Source organism: Sorex fumeus, unplaced genomic scaffold (assembly GCF_029834395.1).
Source record: "Sorex fumeus unplaced genomic scaffold, SorFum_2.1 ptg000035l, whole genome shotgun sequence".
Lineage (NCBI taxonomy): Eukaryota > Metazoa > Chordata > Mammalia > Eulipotyphla > Soricidae > Sorex > Sorex fumeus.
The window spans coordinates 9,357,962-9,380,626 of NW_026606092.1; the positions used below are offsets into that span (position 1 = coordinate 9,357,962).

General features: G+C 37.1%; 1 protein-coding gene across 2 annotated transcripts in view; it reads right to left on the minus strand.

Moving 5' to 3' along the window:
• Positions 1 to 22,665, minus strand: part of KCNJ3 (potassium inwardly rectifying channel subfamily J member 3) — a 171,452-nt gene that overhangs the window by 57,415 nt on the left and 91,372 nt on the right. Inside the window, exon 4 of one of the 2 annotated variants that reach the window (XM_056117638.1) lies at positions 10,019 to 10,073. The exons of the other annotated variant lie outside the window; for it this stretch is intronic. Coding sequence (XP_055973613.1) covers positions 10,048 to 10,073 — 26 coding nt within the window. The 3' untranslated portion in view covers positions 10,019 to 10,047. Of the gene's footprint in view, positions 1 to 10,018; positions 10,074 to 22,665 lie in introns of those variants that run through there. 2 annotated transcript variants of the gene reach the window in all.

Sequence of the window (22,665 nt, forward strand, 5' to 3'; positions counted from 1 at the left end):
ATTGGCATCTACATAGGCCAAATCCAATAGAGAGTGACAATCTTGTTACTACTTGTTCCCCAGTGGAATAGGAACTTTTTATAAACAGGGATCATTTTCAATAATGTTTCCTTTTTGCTTTAAAAGTAGTGGATCCTGGGGCTGGAGAAACAGCACAGTGGGGTAGGGCGTTTGCCTTGCACGTGGCTGACCCGCGTTCGATTCCCAGCATCCCATATGGTCCCCTGAGTGTAGAGCCAGGAGTAACCCCTGTGCATCGCCAGGTGTGACCCAAAAAGCAAAAAAAAAAAGGTAGCGAATTCTGGTACACTGGTGATGAGTATGGTATCGGAATTATGTACATGGGAAACCATGATTAACAATATTGTGAATCATAAAATCTTTACCAATTTTTTAAAAATTTTAAAGTAAATTCAAAACAAATAAATAAAAATAGACAAAATAAAATAAGAGTACTGGATTTGAAGTTTCTCAGCTGTGAGCAAACCCACTGTGTGTCCAGCACTCCTCTGGACCATGTCATGGCTTCAGTGGAACTCAGAGAACACAGGGAACAGAGAAACACACTGGCGCTCTACTGTGAAGAATATATACCTTTGCTCTGATCAGAGTCTTTTGACTTCTGCTTACACCTGGCAAATGGTGAGTGTCTGGCTGTTTGGCTTCCATGATGGAAAAATAAAATGTCAGAATCTTTACTGTTATTGAAAAAAATATGTATTTTAGATGGGATATAACTGTATTATTTATTTATTTATTATTTTAATTGAATCACTGTGAGATGAAAAGTTACAAAGTTGTTCATGACTGGGTTTCAGTCCTACAACGTCCCAACACTCTTTCCTACACCAATGTGCATTTCCCACCATCAGTGTCTCCAGGTTCCTTTCTATCCTCCCCATCACCACTTGTGGCAAGCTTCCAATCATAGACCAGTTCTCCTCATCCTTGTCAAGCTATTCTCGTTAACTATCCTTTAAACATTTTCCCAAAACTTGAACACTTGATTATAATTAATAAAATACTCTAGTTAAAAGCATTTGGTCTAATATAAACTAGAAAATATGGATGTAGAGCATGATTTTAACTACTCCCTTATACTTTTCTATATGTTGATTCAATGTATTGAAACAACATGCATTTTATTCAGTAAATCTTCCATATCTATTTTAAGTAATTCTGTTTGTAATTTATTAGACAACACTTTCAGTATTATTTTCTAAATTTGGAGTTACTTTATAAAAATCTGGCAAACCTGATAATCATTGTCTTTAATTTTTGTGACAATTTTTGAACAAACTGATTACAATGTAACTGTATTTTTATATCATAACCTATCATCTGATTCTAACAAAAAACATCTTCAGAGATTGATTCTAAACAGTACTTTAAATCCGGTTATGACATAGCTCTTTAGTTGAAAAATTCCAGAAATATAGATGCAAAACTTTACAAAGTAAAATTACCATCTTTTAGTTATTTTGCTCCAAACTGTATGATGACTTTAAGTTGCTCCAGAATTACCATTCACTAATTAATAAGAGGAAAAAAAACACATTTAAAACCCTTCCAAAGTGTTACTGTGATATTTTATAAAACAGAAAAAGAAAAACAAGTGACTTACATGCAACCTATTTCTAAATACAAAGTCTACTTCACAAAACTTCTACTTCACTATAAACGTAGGCTTTCCACTCCTCTCAGTTTTGCTTCTACCCAACTAGTCATGTCACACTATTTCCCAGACTGATGAGACCATTTTGCCCAATTCACATTATTTTCTCTTAGCTCTCTCTTTAGCCTGCCAGGTAAAAGTTTGTACAAAATATTGAACCATTTCTATGCATTCCTATGCAAATATATCTCTGATTATTAAATTCACCTCTTTATTTCTTATTGGAGGGATGGTGGTCACACATAGAGGTACTCAGGGCTTACTCGTGGCTTTGTACTCAGAAAACACTCCTGGCAAAGATTAGGGTACCATATGTGGTGCTGGAGATTGCATCTGGTCTGCTATATGCAAGACAAATGCCCTACTCACTGTACTATCTCTCTATTCTTTAAACTCACCTCTCGTGACGCATATCTATAACAATTGCAACTTTTCACTGTACGAACATTTCAATTGCTGAGTGCACTTCATTGGAAATTATTCTCAATAATTATGGAGATTTTTGGAGATCTATGCCAAATAGACCAAATTGATATGCCAAATCCAGTAATAAATGGATCTCATTCCCCTAGCCCTGATTATGCAGAGTCGAGAAGGATATGGAAGGAGAAGCTGATAAAACACCAAGGCAGACATGGGCTGCCAAAACGCAGAAAAACAAAAATGATTGTCTGTACTTTTAATGCTCGTACGCTGGCATCTGCTGCATCCATTGAAGACCTTATGGTACAAGCACGAAAGATCAAGTACGACATCATTGGTCTGACCGAAACGAGAAGACATCAATCCCATCATGCTGTTTTCGACACTGGAGAAGAACTGTTCCTTGGAACATGTGATAAAAGAGGCGTCGGTGGTGTCGGTATCCTTGTCAACACAAACTTAGTCACAAGCATTGATTCATTTGAATGCCTAACAACCCGAATCGGACGATTACACTTGAATAAATGTGGCTCACTACCGGCAGTTTCTATCTTTGTTGTCTACGCACCAACATCCAGTTATGGTGAAAAAGAAACTGAGAAATTCTACATGGAGCTGGAGAAATTCTATAAAGAAGATCACACCTTCTACAAGATCATTGTTGGTGATTTTAATGCCAAGATAGGACCAAGAAGATCAGTCGATGAACTCCACATCGGAACCCATGGCCTGGAATGGAATGAACAAGGTGACAGACTGTCTGAGTTCATCATGTCAACCAAAACCTTCCATGGTAACTCACAATTCCAAAAGGCTGAATCTAAACGTTGGACATGGGAGTCTCCCGATGGACGGTTCCACAATGAAATAGACCACATCATATTCAATCGGCGGTTTTGCCTAACTGATGTTGCTGTTGTCCCAAAATTCCAAACGGGATCAGACCACCGTCTTCTTCGTGCAAAATTCTACCTCACAGAACGAGGAGAAAAGAATGCAAGGTTTAAGAAGAAGACTCCCAGAACAACCACCAACTGGGAACTCTCTGGCTCTGTTGCAGCAACATGGGAAGATGCCGTCATTGACAACATTGATGAGGAATACGATCGAATGATTCAGCACCTCCATGATTGTGCAAGGAATGCCAAGAGAGAGATAACCACAAAAAACCGTCTTTCTTCGAACACTCTTGAACTTATTCGCCAACGTGGCGTGGCACGTGCCTCAGGCAACCACAAGCAAACGTCCGAACTGGCAAAACAGTGCAGAAAAGCCATCAAGGATGACCTCAAAAACAGGAGAGCAGCAGTACTGGTAGATGCAGCAGAAGCTGGGAAAAACATTCGTAATGCCCGCCTGTCCTTCACCAACTACAAAACCAAGATGACTGCCCTCCGACATCATGATGGATCTATCACATCTTCCAGAAGGGCAATGGAGAAGATTATTCATGAATTCTACTCAGATCTCTTTAATAGCCACATCCACTTGCCCACATACCACATACCACATGATGGATATGTCGTTCCCAATGTTCTCCCTTCCGAAATCCAACATGCCATCTCGTCGGTAAAGAAACAAAAAGCACCTGGCCCAGACAAGATCAGACCTGAACACCTGAAGAACTTACCATCAGTACTCATCAATACATTAGCTCGACTCTTCACACGCTACCTGTCTGAATGCAAGGTTCCATCCCAATGGAAAACCAGCAAGACTGTACTACTATACAAGAAAGGAGACATCCACGACATTGGCAACTATCGCCCAATCTGCCTATTGTCTGTCATCTACAAACTATTCACTCGAGTCATCCTGAATAGGATTAGCAGAACACTAGATGAAGGACAACCACGTGAACAAGCTGGATTCCGAAAAGGATTCAGTACCATCGACCATATCCACACAATAACCAAGCTCATTGAGGTATCTCGGGAGTTCAAGATGCCGCTCTGTCTAACGTTCATTGATTTAAAGAAGGCCTTTGATTCTGTTGAGACGGAAGCGGTCATGGAAGCCCTAGCCAATCAGGGCGTACAAACTCAATACATCAGGATCCTTCGTGAGCTCTATTGCGGATTCACTACCAAGATCTCACCATTCTACAAAGAAGTAATCATCCATATCAAGAGAGGGGTTCGGCAGGGTGATACCATTTCACCAAAACTCTTCAGTGCCACCCTCGAGAACATCATGCGACGACTAGAATGGGAAAACATGGGAGTGAAGATAGATGGTCGGCAACTACACCACCTCCGCTTTGCTGATGACATCGTTCTAATAACACCAAACATCAGCCAAGCGGCACAAATGCTTGCGGACTTTGACCGTGAGTGTGGAAAGGTCGGACTACAGCTGAATCTTACGAAGACAATGTTTATGAGAAACAGCCTTGTTCCTGACGCTCCATTCGCTCTCAACGGAACCACCATCTCCGAATGCAACAGTTATATATACTTAGGTCGAGAAATCAACATGATGAATGACCTGGCACCTGAGTTACGCAGGAGGAAGAGAGCGGCTTGGAATGCCTTCAAGAGCATTGAAGAAATAACTAAAAGGACAAAGAACCTCCAACTACGAGCACATCTCTTTGATTCCACTATTCTTCCTGCATTAACATATGCCTCAGAGACCTGGACCCTACGAAAACAGGATGAGAACACTATTCGGGTCTCTCAAAGAGGAATCGAAAGAACTATGCTTGGAATATCACGATTCACTCAAATGAGAGATAGAATCCAGAGTTCTGATCTTCGTCAACGCTCAAGAATCAGAGACGCTGTCTCATTTGCCAAGACATCAAAAATCAGATGGGCTGGACATGTAATGAGGTTTACAGACAACCGCTGGACTAGAGCCATTACTGATTGGATTCCACGAGACATCAAAAGATCATGTGGACGCCCACCTATAAGATGGTCAGACTTCTTCGTCAAGACCCTAAATGATCGGTTTGAGGCTCTACATGTTCCTAAAACGAACAGATACCATTGGGCTACGCTAGCACGCAACCGTGATGAATGGAGACGTTACTGGCACCCGCTCGAATAAATCGATGAATAACGGGGATTAAGTGATTAAGTGATAAGTGATTAATTATGGAGGGAAATAAAGGAAAGGAAAGGGAGACTAGAGGAGGAGAAAGGAGGGGAAAGAAAAGGAAGGGAAGTGTCTGGAGTGATAGCACAGCGGGTAGGGCATTTGCTTTGCACGCGGCCGACCTGAGTTCGATTCCCAGCATTCCATATGGTCCCCCGAGCACCGCCAGGAGTAGTTCCTGAGCTCTTGAGCCAGGAGTAACTCCTGTGCATTTCCGGGTGTGACCCCAAAAGGAAAAAAAAGAATGGAAGAGAAGATATTTCTTGACAAAAATTTATAGCACTAAAATAATAGGATTTAAAATTTGTAATTTCCCACAGAACTCTTAAATCTTACTTGGAAATGTGCTTCTTATATTTAGAAACATTTCTTAAATATAAAACTGCATACTGTAATATAGAGTACATGAAATATTAGTAAATCATTGCACAATTATTAGAGTTTTAAACTTTCTTGTATGCTTCCAATTTTTTCCTTTAGTTTAAAAATAAGACCTCAACAGAATTTTATAGCAAAAACAGTATGATTACTAACTTATAATCAGCATCATTACTCAAATTATAGTATAGAAAACTCAAATTGATATTAATCTTGATATTTCCATTTCACAGTTTAACTTAATTTCTATACATATCACATCAAATATATGTTCTTAGTAACTAATTTTTGATATAACATCTATGACAAGAGGTGACAACACCTCTTCAAATTACATATGTTCTTCCATAGGTGTTGGGGTATGATTAAGAATTACAATTTAGTTCAAGAGTAAAGAATAAAATAATAAATAAGAATGTTTAGTACATATTTTCTTAGTCTTTCTCTGAAACTGTTTGCTCAAAAGATACTATGAATTGTAAAACTGGAGGGGGGAAAGGCAGTACTGACTACACATATTAGAATAGAACCAAATCATGGCATAGAACAGAGTACTTGGTGGTCACAACGCTGCTCAGGATTTTTATTTTTTATCCAAACTCCAGTGGATCAAGTCCTCCACATAATATATAATGACCCATTTTCTGTTCCTACCAGCATTTTCTGCATTAGGTACATACTTTTAGAGATGGTAGGTTTGAGGCTTCTTTTAACAGGGAAGCGTTTAAACTTTTGGTAACACCAAATTGGAGTAGAATCTTAAATGAAAGACACCCAGTAACAACTACTTACTATTATTGACTCTGAATTATATTCAAAATAAAATAATCAGAGCAGGAGAAAATATTAAAGCAGCAGCTCTGTTGATTTAAACCATTGTACATAGAAAAGGGGGCTAAGACTAGAGCTTGGGAAACCAAGAATATGGGTCTAATTAAGCTAAAGCTTTGAAATATTTGGAATCTGATTGAAATGTCAAGTCCTCCAAGCTCCTCCCTACCTCTTTATAAACATCTTAATATTAGTTTTTTGAAAGTACTATGATTTTTTCCATTTAAATCAGGATTTATCAAAATCACAGACATAAAAAAGATTCACTATTCAATGTATTTTTATATTTAGCATTCATGTTTTACTTCTATCACCAGACACATACATACACACACACAAAAACATGCATACCACTCTACAGTTATAGCATAACTCCCCACTTCCCCAAATGTAAGTCATATTAAACTTCAAAGGTCCAAGTTTCAATACTTTAAATATGTCAACTCTTCCAAATTCATTGAAAATTCAGCAGAACTTCAAACAAAATCTCAAGGATTTTTTTGGTAGAACATGTCAAGTAAAATTCTAAAGTCCATCTGGAAGTTAAATTATAAAAGTATAGCCAAGATATTTCTGAAACACTAGGGTAGAATAATCAGTGAGTATTAGTCTTGACATAAAAAATATACAAAATTTTCAGTGATTAATATTAGTGTGATATTATCCAGTTAAACTGTTATTCAGATTTGAATAAATGCTATAAAAATTTGAAGAGGACTTACTCCCAATGCTCTTTAAGCTTTTCCACGAAATTGAAATATCAAAAACACTTCCAAACAGTTTCTACGAAGCAAATATCACACTGATACCAAAAGCAGACAGAGATACCACAAAGAAAGAGAATTACAGGCCGATATCCCTGATGAACACAGATGCAAAGATCCTCAACAAACTACTAGCAAATAGAATCCAACTACTCATTAAAAAGATCATACACCATGACCAAGTAGGATTCATCCCAGGGATGCAAGGATGGTTTAACATTCGGAAATCAATCAACATAATCCACCATATCAACAAAAGAAAAGATAAAAAGCATATGATCATATCAATAGATGCAGAGAAAGCATTTGATAAGATCCAGCACCCCTTTATGATGAAAACACTAGCCAAAATGGGTATAGAGGGGACCTTCCTCAACATAATTAAAGCCATCTACCACAAGCCTACAGCAAGCATCATCCTCAATGGGGAAAAACTGAGAGCCTTCCCTCTAAGATCAGGGACGAGACAGGGATGCCCACTCTCTCCACTGCTGTTCAATATAGTACTGGAAGTACTTGCAATAGCGATTAGGCAGGAAAAAGATATTAAGGGCATTCAGGTAGGAAAGGAAGAAATCAAGCTCTCACTATTCGCAGATGATATGGTACTCTACTTAGAGAACCCAATAACTTCCACCAAAAAACTCCTAGAAACAATAGACTCGTATAGTAAAGTTGCAGGTTATAAAATCAATACCCAAAAGTCCATGGCTTTCCTATATGCAAACAGTGAGAGAGAAGAAAGCAACATGAAAAAAACAATCCCATTCACAATTGTGCCCCAGAAAATCAAGTACCTAGGAATCAGCTTAACTAAGGAAGTAAAGGACCTGTACAAAGAAAACTACAAAACGCTACTTCAGGAAATAAAAGAGGACATGAGGAAATGGAAAGATATCCCCTGCTCATGGGTCGGGAGACTTAACATTGTCAAAATGGCAATACTACCGAAAGCATTGTATAAATTCAATGCAATCCCTATAAGGATACCCATGACATTCTTCAAAGAAATGGAGCAAACACTCTTGAAATTTATATGGAACAATAAGCCCCCACGAATAGCTAAAGCAATTCTTGGGAAAAAGAAAATGGGAGGAATCAACCTCCCGAACTTCAAACTGTACTACAAAGCAGTAATAATTAAAACAGCATGGTACTGGAACAAAGGCAGAACTGCAGACCAATGGAACAGGGTTGAATACACTGACATCTCTCCTCAATCATATGCTCATCTAATCTTTGATAAAGGTGCAAGTAATGTGAAGTGGAGTAAGGAAAGCCTCTTTAATAAATTGTGTTGGCATCACTGGACGGCTACATGCAAAAAAATAGGCTCAGAACTCTGCCTAACACCATGTACAAAAGTAAGATCAAAATGGATTAAAGACCTCAACATCAGACCAGAAACCATAAGGTACATTGAAGATAAAGTTGGCAAAAGACTCCATGACATTGAAGCTAATGGTATCTTCAAAGATGCCACGCCACTGGCCGAGCAAGTGAAAACAGAGATAGATAAAGGGGACTATCTTAAACTAAGAAGCTTCTGCACCTCCAAAGAAACAGTGACCAAAATACAAAGACAGTCTACAGAATGGGAAAGGATATTCACCGAATACACATCTGACAAGGGGTTGATATCCAGGATATACAAAATACTGGTTAAACTCCACAAGAAGAAAACATCCAACCCCATCCAAAAATGGGGCAATGAAATGAACAGAAACTTTCTCAAAGAAGAAATCCGAATGGCAAAAAAGCACATGAGAAAATGCTCTACATCATTAATCATCAGGGAGATGCAGATCAAAACCACAATGAGATACCGTCTCACACCTCAGAGACTGGCCCACATTCAAAAGAACAAAAGCAACCGATGCTGGCTAAAGAAACTTTGGTACATCTACACAATGGAGTACTATGTAGCTCTTAGAAAAGATGAAGTCATGAAATTTACATACAAGTGGTACAATATGGAAAGTATCATGCTAAGCGAAATGAGTCAGAAAGAGAGGGATAGACATAGAAAGATTGCATTCATCTGGGGGATATAAAGTAACAAAGTATGAGATTAATACCCAAGAATAGCTGAGATCAGCACCAGGAGGATTACTCCATAACTTAGAGGCCAGCCGGGTATCCTAGAGGAAAGGGCTGTTCAGATAGAGAAGGGAGCACCAAATAAAGGATGTTTGGAGGATCCTCCCAGGAGGGGAGATGCATGTCGAAAGTAGACTATGGACTGAGCATGTTTGCCACTCAATGCCTTTTTTGCAGACCACAACACCCACAAGGAGAGAGAGAACACAGGGGATTGCCCTGCCACAGAGACAGGGGGGATGGGGGGATGGGGGTGGGAGGGATATTATCCATGGTGGTGGAAAATGGGCACTGGTGGAGGGATGGGTATCTGATCATTGTATAATTGAAACCAAAGCACAAAAAATTGTAAATCTACAACTTTAAAAAAAATAAAAAAAAATAAAAAAATAAATTTGAAGAGAAGTAACAATTTTAGAAACTCCATGGCCTTAAAAACATTTTTGTAAGAAGCACTTAAGGAATTTCCTTAATAGGTACAGCATGGAGATTTGGATATTTAGCTACTCGTCCACATTACTGAGATCCAAATCATAGAACCAAACTTTAAAAAGTGCTTGTCAAGGTGGCAGGCTTCAAGGGAGGGAGAGAACTTGGAAACACTGGTGGAGGGAGTTGACACTGATGGTGAGATTGGTGCTAGAATACTATACGTCTAAAACTTAACACACATAACTTCTACAAAATAATGGAAAAAATTACATCATCTCAATAATCTCACTCAATGTCAATGAATTGAACTCATCCATCAACAGACACAGAGTGTCAGGGTGATCAACCTGCAGTCAACTTTCTGTTACCTATAAGAGATATATCTACACAGGGGTAAGCATAGACTCAAAATCAAAGGCCAGAAAATAATCTTGCAGGCAAACAGTTTCTCTAAAAAGACCAGATTTCCATATCATATCAAATAACATAAAATTCAAATTAAATAAGGTCATAATAGACAAGGATAGCCATTAATGATTAAGGAATCATCACATCAATAAGAACTCTCATTACTAAATATGTATGACGACTCATTAAATATTGAAAATAACTGCAAAGAGACATGAAGGAAGACACTGGCAGTAACACTATAGAGCAGAAGACTTCACTTCTTTTACCACTGAATAGGCCATCTAAGCAAAAACTTAGTAAGTGAGCAATATCCTTGAAGGGAGAAATGAAAGACATGAGCCTAGAAGACAAGTATTTATACAGAAGCACTTGCTCCCAAAGTGTTTGGCACATTATTTTCCACTGTACATGAGACATTCTCTAAGATATTCCACACACTGGGTCACAAAGCATAGCACTGTAGCACTGTCCTCCCATTGTTCATCTATTTGCTTGAGTGGGCCCAGTAATGTCTTCATTGTGAGACTTGTTGTTACTGTGTTTAGCATATCAAATACGTCATGGGGAGCTTGCCAGGCAAAACATGCCTCCATAAAATCAAAAAGACAGAAGTCTTATGAACTATTCTCTCTGGGCATGAGGTTTTTAAATATAAATTAATCATTTACAGAAATGTGGGGGTTCAAACAGTTGGAAATTAAACAAACATTTACTGAACAGATCTTCAAATATATAGGCAGTTAATCTTAAATAAAGGAAAAAAAGTAAGAATGGGAGCAAAGAAATCCTCTTCAATAAATGATGCTGAGAAAACAGGTTAATTACGTGCAAAAATATAAATGCAGACTCCTTTATAACATTGTGAAAAAAGGTCAAATAAAAATGGATTAAAGAAGGGGCTGGAGTGATAGCACAGCGGGTAGGGCATTTGCCTTGCATGCGGCCAACCCCGGTTTGATTCCCAGCATCCCATATTGTCCCCTGAGCACCACCGGGAGTGATTTCTGAGTGCAGAGCCAGAAGTAACCCCTGTGAATCCCTGGGTATGACCCAAAAGGCAAAAAAAATGGATTAAAGATATTGATATCAGATATGAATCCATAAATCATAATTTTAAATATAGGTAGAAAACTTTATAACATAGAATCTAAAGGTACAGTCAATAATTCAATACAAACAGAAGCAAAGGTTGGAAAAACTACATAAAACTAATAAATCTGATGCAAAAGAAATTATGTAAAAAAGACACCCCACAGATTGGGTAAAGATATTTGCTCACCTTTGATCTGACAAAGGTTAATAATCAAGGTACATAAAGAACTTAATAGATAAAATTGGTAGAACTTAATAAATAAAAGAAACAAAAACCCCATCAAAAAATGGGGGAAGAAGAGAGGAACAGAAACTTGTTCAAAGAAGAAAAAGAAGGCCAAAGAGAATATGAAAAAATGCTGAATATAATTTTTCATCAGGTAAATGCAAGTCAAAACACTAATGAGATATCTCACACCCATGAGACTGCTACATATCACAAAGAAAATAAACAACTTGTAAGCCTATGGGGGAAAGGAAGTTTTATTCACTGTTGGTGGGAATGTGAACTGGTTTAATTTTTTGGAAAACAATAATATGGATACTTCTGAAAAATACTAGGAATCGAGCTTTCATATGATCCAGCAATTCCACAGAGTTGCATCTATCACGAGGGCCCAAACTATTTAGTAAAGTCATTTACATTCCTTTGTTCATTGTAGCACTATTCATGGTAACCAAAATCTGAAAACAAAAGTCAAGAGTCCAAGAACAAATGACACAGCTTGGATATCTGGTGGACAAGATATAGGGCTTCTTGGACATTGAGTCGAATGTTGGAAACTCAGAAAAGCATGTTTCTGGAGAACAAAGGGGTCTAGACATTCCTAAGAATATTACGTTTGTTAAATGTAGACATCTGGCTCTTGGTCTGATTAAGCAAGAAAACCCCCTTCTCTGATGACCTATACACAGAGCTTATTCCTATATGAAGAAAAGAGCCTATCCTTTTCAATGCAGAATTCTACTCGCAGGGTATCCACCCAGCAGCCTTTTCTAATAAAACTTTCTCACTCACAGTGGCGTCTGATGTGGTTTCTGGCAGTCTAACAGTGAAAAAAGATAGAATTATGCAATTTGTTGCTATGCGGATGAAGCACTATGCTGAGTGAAGTTAGAAGTAAAAAGACAGATGCAGAATGATCTCCGTCGTGTGGTAAAGAAAGAAATATAGTGAGAGAATAACAAATATCCAATGGCAACAGAAACTGAGAACTGGTCTTTAGTAGGAAGCTCGCCAAAGTGAGGGTTTGCAGGGGAAGGGCGTGACTCTGGGACAATGGTGGAGAGAGACAAGCACTCTGCTGGAGGATGTGGTGCGGAAATGTTTTATGCATAAAATCCTACCACAAACAATACTGTAAGTCATGGTGCCTAAAATTAAATAAAATTTTAAAATAACAGCGTGATTAGTATTCAGAAATGAATTAATTAAAAAAATGAAGTCTCTGAATTTTAGTATTAGGGATAGTTAAACATGATACCTGTTGTAATTTTATTTAGTATCTAAGAAAGAGCAGAAACAGTCAAAATGTACAACCTAAGAAATAATTAAATTATTTTAAATTATACAACAGCATAAATATTGAGCTTTCTAGAGCATATGTGGGATATGTGAAATCATGAATTTCATAAAATATATGTAAATAAGAATGTTTACAGTATAACTTAATGAAAAAAGCAAGTTATTTAATGTATATGCATCTATACATGTATATATATATATATATATACCTACAATATGCTTCCATCTTATAAAATAATAACACTAAAATTTGCAACAATAACTAAATGTGTTTGCACGAATATATGAATGCACTTTAAAATATCAAATGCACAGTAAACAGTGAGGACGGACATTTTTCACTTTTTTGTTTGTTTGAACTTTGGGTCACACTTGACAGTACCAGCACTTACTCATGGCTGTATGAGGGTTTTGGAAAGCCAGGGCTCTAGGGAGCAAACCCAACATAGCCTTGGGTAAGGCTTAAGCGTTGCCTACTGTACTGTGCTTCCAACCCCAAGCTCTCATTTTGTATTCTAGAGTTTGATGTCACTGGAAAAATTTATTATGAAATATGTTTCATATTTTAAATTAAATGCATATTGTGCACTTAGCATGGCATAAAATTAAAAACTATCCATTATCCAATTTGTCTTGTATTACCTTTGTGATCCACAACCACCATTAACATCTCAAAATTAGAAATGAAAGAAGCCAAACGATGCTCCACAGAGAGTAACAGGAATGCTCAGGAAGTGACGGTCACCTTAATATGCCAACTCTCTAGAACATTAGATGGTGCATTGTATGTTTCTGTGAATACTGAAACATAACAGATATGAGAAAGAGATAAACTCATAGGCTAGGAATCATATATCATGTATACAGATGCTTTCAATAATTGAGTGTTACAGCCTTTTGATCAGCAATGTTAAAACAGTATGGATCTGAAATGGGTCTAGAATAAAATAGATTCCGTGTATTCAGCCTTTTCCTTTTTTTATTTTGCTTTTTGGGTCATACCCAGTGATGCACAGGGGTTACTTCTGGCTCAGGCACTCATGAATTTCTACTGGTGGTGCTCGGGGGACCATATGGGATGCTGGGAATCAAACCCTGGTTGGCCTCATGCAAGGCAAATGTCCTACCTGCTGTACTATCACTCAAGCCCTGTATTCAACTTTTTCTTTTCTTTTTGGGTCACTCCCGGCGATGCTCAGGGATTACTCCTGGTTCTGCACTCAGGAATTACTCCTGGCGGTGCTCAGGGGAACATATGAGATGCTGGGATTCGAATCCAGGTCGGCTGTGTGCAAGGCAAAGGCCCTACCCGCTGTGCTATCGCTCCAGCCCCGTGTTCAACTTTTTAAAACAAACATTTACTGTATATTGATAGTGTCTCCTAATAAGTCAATAATTTATAGCTCACTCTAATGAATATATCCTACTACTCTTAAGTATACCCTTTCATAGTTTTAATGAAATAGACAGCAGTAAAATGTTGTCATTCAACTCTGCTATATTGTATCTAGGTACCTGATTTTCAATCACAAAGAAAAACTTTAAAATGAGACTCAAAAATTAATGAGTAACAGAATTATGTATCAAATTTTCAAACATTGAATATGCTGCTTAAATATAATGAAAAACTATGACTCAGGATTCTCAAAAGAGTGAAAAACAAGAAGTCATTTCATTGATTTCATTTCATTTCCATTCACATGAGTGGAATAATAGAAATAAAACAATAGAGACAGGGCTCTGGGATCCTTAAAATGTTAATGTTAATATGATGGTTGGAAGGATCTCTCCGGATGGGAGATGTTGTGCTGAAAGTAGGTAAAGGACCAAACATTACGGCCTCTCAGTGTCTGTATTGCAAACTATAATGCTCTGAAGTAGAGTAAGGAGAAAAGTGCCTGCCATGGAGGCAGGTAGGGGCTCAGGGTGGGGGGTGACTGGAGGGATACTGGGGCATTGGTGGTGGGAAATGTTCACTAGTGGATGGATGGGTGTCGGAACATTGTATGACTGAAACCCAGTCATGAAATCCTGTAACTGTGTATCTCACGGTGATTCAATTAAAATTTTTTTAAATGTTAATGTGTGAAATTAATGGGACAACTTAATGAGAATCACTCATAGTAAAACTGCTTTTAAAATATGGGGCATGAGACTTATTAAGGGATTTAAAATTTTCATAAACCAACAGTTCTATTGGTTATCCATCTGCTTTGGAATCTCTCCTTTTCTGACTGAGTCTCCTGAGTGCCATTCCTAGAGTGAATCCCTATATTGTACAAATATATCTTATGACTTAAAACTAGGCTTCAATTCATTCCTCCAGGAATTCCTCCAGATATGCTCAACCAACTATGGAATTTAGCCCTGCAGACACTCAATACAATTTTCATCTTAATACATCACCCAAGTTTGCAAGTCATAATAGAATCATCAATAGAAAATCTGCAATTTAGTAAAAATAAAATAACAATGGCCCAGGGTTTTGTGAATTAGTCTGCAATGATATTTGAAAAGATGCCTTTCTATTAGAGTTTGAGTTACTGTCATTCACAACCCCATTGGGAAATCCAATTTCTCAAAAATCCAATTTCCTAAGTAAAAATCCAAAGTAAATCTTTCCTTACTTGTAAAGATGTTTTAGGCTCTAAACTGATATTACAAGGAGGGTGAAAAGTAAGTACTTCACACACACAGCACAAATAAGATGCTGTATGTTCTTTTATGACTCTAAAAAAGGCCTGCTTTTCAATTGTCTATAAGACAAAGACGCCACTTATAACTTATTTCATTTTGACTGATAGGACCCAAATCACTATGAAGCAATAAAAAGAAAGCTGTTTGACCTATTAGAATGACAATAATTCTAGGATACTAAGTACACATTCTGGTTTTGTTGCTTGTTTTGGTTCTGGTTTTTGGTTCGTGGGTCATACCAGGCTATACTTATTCTAGTTCTGTGCTCAGGAATCACTCCAGTCAGTGCTCACAAAGTGATGTACATCTCTGTGACCTGGAAAGTGTTCTTAATAAGCTAAATAATTTTAAAAGTATTAAATAAGAAAAGTAATTCTCAAGATAGTTTTTGAAAAACAAGACTTCAGAAAAATTTGTAAAAGTTTAATAAAAAATATTATACTGGAATAATAAAACATATTTGCAGTATTGTTATTAAATAGTGACTGCCTACTAAATAAGAATTACTGATCTTTCTTATTATATATGTATATGAGTATGTATGTATATACGTATGCATAGGAACACACATATTTATATACTACGGTCAGTAAAACATAATTTTTGTTTCAAAGAGATAGCAATAGCTGCTATTCTAGTGATGACCACAAATTTATATTCTCCAATTTTATATAACATTCATTTTCCTATAGTGAGAAACTCATTATAATTGTACTCTAACCCCCCCTTAAAGATAGAATAAGAATGGCAAAAAAATAGGTATTTTTTGAAACTTAGATCATAGAGGGAATGATAGCAGCAAAATTGAAACATGTTTTTTATAGAAAAAAATCAACATACGTCTTTATTAAATAGTTGAAATTAGAATATAATCTAAAAAAAGGTTTATGGTACTGATCAAAGTTACTCATTGAAGAACAATGGTTTCTTTTAAGTTACCATTATGCATAATTCCAGATTGTTGTTGCTAGGCATTGCCATTTTATTTGTAGCTAACCGACCAGTTGATAAAGTTGGAACCTAAATAGTTTTCCTGGCTTCCTCTGCCAGCTCTTGGTCTAGCTAATTCCATCTCGTTTTCAGCTCTTCCCAGACAACCAGGATATCTCACTGCTTCTTGCATTTTTTTTATTATCCTTCCTTTTCTACCTTTGTCCTAACTTTATTAAACCTTTATCAGATCTTTCTACAGTGGCTGATTTCCTGGGTAATTCTTTCCTAGTTGGTGAACTCTTTGCAAGCAAGTTCCATGGTTTGTGGGATTTCCTTTTTCTTCTCTCTCTTTGTTAATTCACAATGTTCTGATAATGAATAACATCAGAGCCTGGTTGTTAGAGGTGTTTGATGAATTGCAAGCTAAGAGTTATTGTTGATATAGAAATGAACTGGGGAAGGTCAACAAATTCAAGCCTTAATTTATCTCAACAGTCCTTCTCATTAACTCTTCGTAGAATGCATGATAGGACCTGCTTCTCAACTTTGTGGGATTTAGATGACAGTGAGAAGGATTTCCTATAAACCTAGGTCAACAGAATTATTAGGAATGGGGTGGAAAGTGAACTTTGGAGGCAATTCCTATAAATTCACCACAGGAAAACTGACTTACCTTCCTTCCTCTCTCCCCACATAATGCAGGAAGCACAGACCAAGCTGATTCTGATCTTGGAGAAATTTTGGATAGATGGGGCTCCTCCTAGATTGCCCAGTATTTGGGCACAGAGCTTTCATTACTCTGGAGTAACAAGCTTCTTTTCCAGCCATTCCCCTGTTATAACACCTCATTATCTTAGGGTGTGAAAGTCATAGGAGATGGTGTGTTGCTGGAAGTATCGTATTTCTGGTTCTGGACATTGCAGGTGGCAGAACCAAGAGTGGCATATGGTCCCCTATCTGGAGGGTCTAGCCTGGCCCATAGAGGTAGGAATGTGCTCACCATGCAGGATGGGGTCAGGCTGCAGAGCCCAGGGTAGCCCCAGGAGCACAGAAAGACTTAAATGAACTTAACTAGAAGCTAAATTATTTTTTATTGCAAAGCATGAACAAATAAGACATTTCATTTATTTCTCAATGATACTATTGCTTCAACTAAATGGAAATATTCACCAAAAGTAATATTCACACTTGCTCCCAAGTGATATTCATTATGACTTACAAGGTGAGATGCCATTTGGCAGGTTAAATCCCTTTTGCTGGGGAAATGAAAAGAGAATTTAGCTGTGAGTGCTCCTCTAGTTATATTTATTCCTGGATCTTTTTCTCTCTTCCACTCAGTGATACTGCAACATATTGCACAGTGCTTTAATTTGGAACAGGCACCAACTTCAGAATTCAATTTTGAGAACCTTAAAAATAGACCGAACATATCATGACAAATCAAACATTTTGAAATAACACTGTTGGCGAGATAGCTTTTACTTGAAATTGAAAATGTTAACATTTTGCAAGAAGGTGAATTATTTTTCTTGGCAGATCTGTTTTAAAGAACATTGAAAGGAAATACTGAATAAGAACAAAAGTTTCTAGCAAAATCAGTTCTCTTTAAGGAAATAAAAACATCAGGGAGAAGTGACAACAAAATATATGTGATTTCCTTTCTGACAAAACCAACTTCATCTGAATAACGGCTTTCTACTAATAATGCAATAGAACTGTTTTTACCCAGTAGCTCAAGATATAAAATCATAGAATACATTAATCTGATTATCTCAGTGAGATGTGAGATGCCGACTCACAATTCAGTAAACGCCAACTTTCCTCTGAGCTGATTTTGTGGAGCTTTTAGACACCTGCACCTTACTGTGCTGAAAGTGAACACCTAACAGCCTGAAAATAGCAAGTTATTTGCTGCAGGGGAAGAAAAGAATTAGCATAATGTTTGGGTTCAGAATATGCAATATGAGTGCCTAGAGACATTCAATTCAATACTTGTATTTAACCCACAGCCACTTCTGTGGTAGCATACATTTATTTACTCATTCAACTTAGAAATGCTTATGTGATAGGCCCCTCCATGAGTCGCTGAGTTTAATATGTACTAAAGGTTAGTGGTCTGGTCTCTGGAACTTATATTTCAGTTCATATTTTCTCTGTCTCTTTATGTCTCTGTCTCTCCTCTCTTTCTCTGCTTCCTTAACCCTTTACTCTTCCGGGGGAGGGGGGGCAGAGTAATAGTAGAACAGGTAAAATAAATAAACAAAAGAATCCTCCAGTAGCAAACACTTGGCAAGCCTAAAACTGAGAGGCTCAAAATGATAAATATTATATTATACAACACTCTCATTCAGAAGAAATTTTTTATAGGCTTTAAAATTACAGATCACTTTAGAAAACTCTGTGATTGATATAAAAAAGTATTGAGAATCACATTGAAAGCAAGGTTAAGCAATCACATTTTTATGATTTTTCTGTGATATAGTATAGTACAGGAGATCATATTTTTAAAGAGACATTAAAAGGCAGAACACTCAAACATTGAGGTGTTCCTCGTTTTGATAGATTTAGATATATGCCTGCAGTTTCCAGCTCTCATCGTAAATTGATAAGCATGTGCCTGCAAGGTACAATCCTGAGAGAATTTATGCAGTTGCCTTTCATGACTCAAAACAATTCAATGTCATTTGTGGAAATTTCCCAGTGAGAAAGGAGAGATGCTGACAGGAAGACACCAGGCATGGAATTGCCTCTATGAGAGGCAACAGCCCAGGACAAGCTCACTAACAGAGGGTTTATGATGTGGACTTGTATTTTTCATTAACTCTCTTAAATTTCCAAGAACTTTAAGTCTTTTACTTTCAAGTGTCATTCATCCAAACTATTAGATTCTAGAGGAAAAAATGAGTCACTTTTGTGCTTAAGTTTATTCTGTTTTCATTAAAAAAATCACCATTTACCCCCCCCCCCCCAATGATCTATTTAGTATAAATCTGGGTTTTTATGTTTTTTAGTAAAACGGTTTTATATTATTTTTGGTTTTGAGTTTGGGGTTTGGGGCCATACCCAGTGAGGGTCAGGGGTTATTCCTGGCTTTATACCCAGGACCTCCTCATGGTGCTCAAGGGCCCTTATGGGATGCTAGGGATCAAACCTAGATTGGCTGCATGCAAGAAAAGCACCATACACACTCTACTATTGTTCTAACCTCTTAAAGTATTTTATGTTTAATTTAGTTCTGAAGACTTATGGTAGGGTTTTGTCATAAAGAATTCCTTTATCATTTTTAACCTTTCTGAGATCTATATTTATAAGAACAAAATACAACTTTTATGGGGACATTTTTCCACTGAAGTAGGTTGAAGTATGGTTGACAGCATGATAAACTACATTAATATTTTTAGGTAAGATAATAATTTTCCTGAAAACACAATAAAACTAAAACATAAATAAACAACAACAACTATTCAGAGATGACACAAGACCTCTGCTTTTTGTCCTGGCTCTTATCAAAATACAGAATAGTTCTCCAAGCTAAAAACAGCCACTCCATGTTATAAAACCTGCATGTTTCTAAGAGAGTTTTGTAGTAATTGTACCCTTACTTAAATAAGGATGATTATGGGAAAGATAATTTGAAATAATAGAATTCACAGTGAAATAATTATGTGAGTGAAAACATTAGCCTGTTATAGCTTCACGAATTCTCACAGAAGACATGAACCTCCTTGACCAGGACAATGAGCTTTATCAATCACAGAAAATTCAGGCGCATCCATTTTATTGAAAACCTACTGCCTACTTTTCCCAGCTCTCCAGATACCTTGAGTGCAGACCAAAGACCTACCAAAAGCTTGAAGAGAAGAGTCCTGAGAAAAAGAGAGAAGAGCCCCTGAGTTTAGGGAATCGGGAACCTTTACAGCATGGAGTAAGCAAGCATCTACTCAGACAGAGACCAAGAATAGGGAAGAACTGACTGATACATTTCTGGGATGCAATTTTTAGTCTCAGGGTAACCTGTTGAATCAATGATTCTGAGAATAATAATTTTTGATAAATTTTGATAAAGAATTTTTGGATAAATAATGATAAATTAAATATTTTTTAATGATAAAGAATGATAATTTTTATAATTACTATTTTAAAACAATAATAATAATGTATTGTCATACCCTGCAAGATATGTACATAAAGAACTTCCTGAGAGTAGATCTAAAAATTGTTTTATGTGTATCAAGTATAGGAGTCCTATGCTCATAAGTATAATCATAAAGACAGTAAAAACAACAAACAAGCAAAGAAACAAAACACCCATGTTTATGAGTATCTTGCCTTCTAAAGAAGCTGTTTGGGGATAGGCATGAGACTCTGTGGACTTACAAACCGATATAATCTTGCATCTATAATAGAAATTTAAGTATATTTCTCTTGAAAGATCAAATAATTCATTTCTTCCAGCACAATTTTCTTATTTTATTTTTCAGCTTACTGAACAACTACTCAGATCTGATATTTTTTTTTTGAATTTCCATCCCTGACTCAGAAAATGAAGTTTGCTCCAATAGAATAAGACTAAACACTTTCTAGTCTCTATTTGATGTCCAAATTCTTAGAAATTCCTAGTTCTTTATATAATCTAGAGTTTTATACTATTAGCCTATTTATGCCCTCCAGAATCATATGATCTTATTACCTAGTCTACAGGTTCAAACATCTGTTTATACTGACTGAAAGGGATCATTTCTTGGTCAGAGCCAACTACTTAGACATCTATGAATTGTGTTTATAACCTTTTTGAGACGCGCACTGTTTAAGATGGTAATACGGAATCTGGTATGTGAGGTTTCAATGAGGTAAAGCATGCATGACCAGTTCACAGAGAAGTCTTTGAAAAAATTCAATATGAGTAAAAAAACTTCATTTCTCCCCCCCCCCATGTTTCAAAACCAATTTTGAATTTCCTTTTCTCTACTCCTTGCACGAAATTTTAGACATATCCTAATTTTTTAATGACTCTCAGAAACATAAAAACATACAGTTTCATATTAGATATTTTAAGCTTTAGTAGCTTTAGGAACAATTGAAACCAATTAAAATATCAACACTTCCCTAACTCAGGCACAACCAACAAATTTCAATGTTCAACCGTGCGGGGGTGGAACTTATCTTCTGCTCCATTGTTCTTCCCTGTGTTCTTCTCCAATCTCTCCTCTAAGCCCTACCTCCTCCTTTATGCCTCCCCTCTTCTTCCAAGCCTCACTGGTCTTCTAAGTTCCACCTCCAACCTTAGAACCATCTTCTCTCTCTCATTTTTTAAAAGTCGTATTGATTCACCTTGAGATATAGTTACAAGCTTTAATGTTTGAGTTACAATCACACAATGATCAAACACCCATCCCTCGACCAGTGCACATTTCCCACCACCCATCTCATTAGTATACCCCCACTTTTCCCACCCTCCTACTGCCCTCCATGGCAGAAAATATTCGCCCATACTCTCTCTCTACTTTTGGGCATTATGGTTTGCAATGCAGATACTGAGAAGTTATCATGTTTGGTCCTTTATCTACTTTGGGCACACATCTCCCATCCCGACCAATTCCTCCAAAAATAATTTTCTTCATGATGCCTTCTCTATTCCATCTGTTCTCTCCCCGCCCATTCATGAAGCAGGCTTCCAACTATGGAGCAATCTTCTTGACCCTTATATCTAATGTCCTTGGGTGTCGGTCTCATGTTATGTTATGTTATTATATACTCCACAAATGAGTGTAGTCTTTCTATATCTATTCCTCTCTTTCTGACTCATTTCACATAACATGATACTCTCCATGTCTATCCACTTATAAGCAAATTTCATGACTTCATCTCTCCTAACAGCTGCATAGTAATCCATTGTGTAAATGTACCAAAGAGTTTCCATATGATCCTGAAATACCACTTCTGGAAATATATCCTGAGGGAGAAAAAAAAGCACAGTAGAAATGATATCTGTACCTATATGTTCATTGCAGCACTGTTCACAATAGCCAAAATCTAGAAACAACCCAAGTGCCCAAGAACAGATGCCTGGTTAAAGCAACTTTAGTCCATCTTCTCTCTTTTTTTGGTTTTTGTTTGGGAGCTACAAGGGTGTAGCAAAGAAATTACTTCTGGGGTCCTTGGAGGTTACTCTTTTGCACTCGGGCATTACTGGTAGTGGTGCTTGGGGGACCATCTGGATGCCCGGGTATCAAATCCAGGTTGTCTGCCTTACCTGCTGTACTATTACTCAGGCTCCCAAAACTCATCTTCTTTTATAAGTC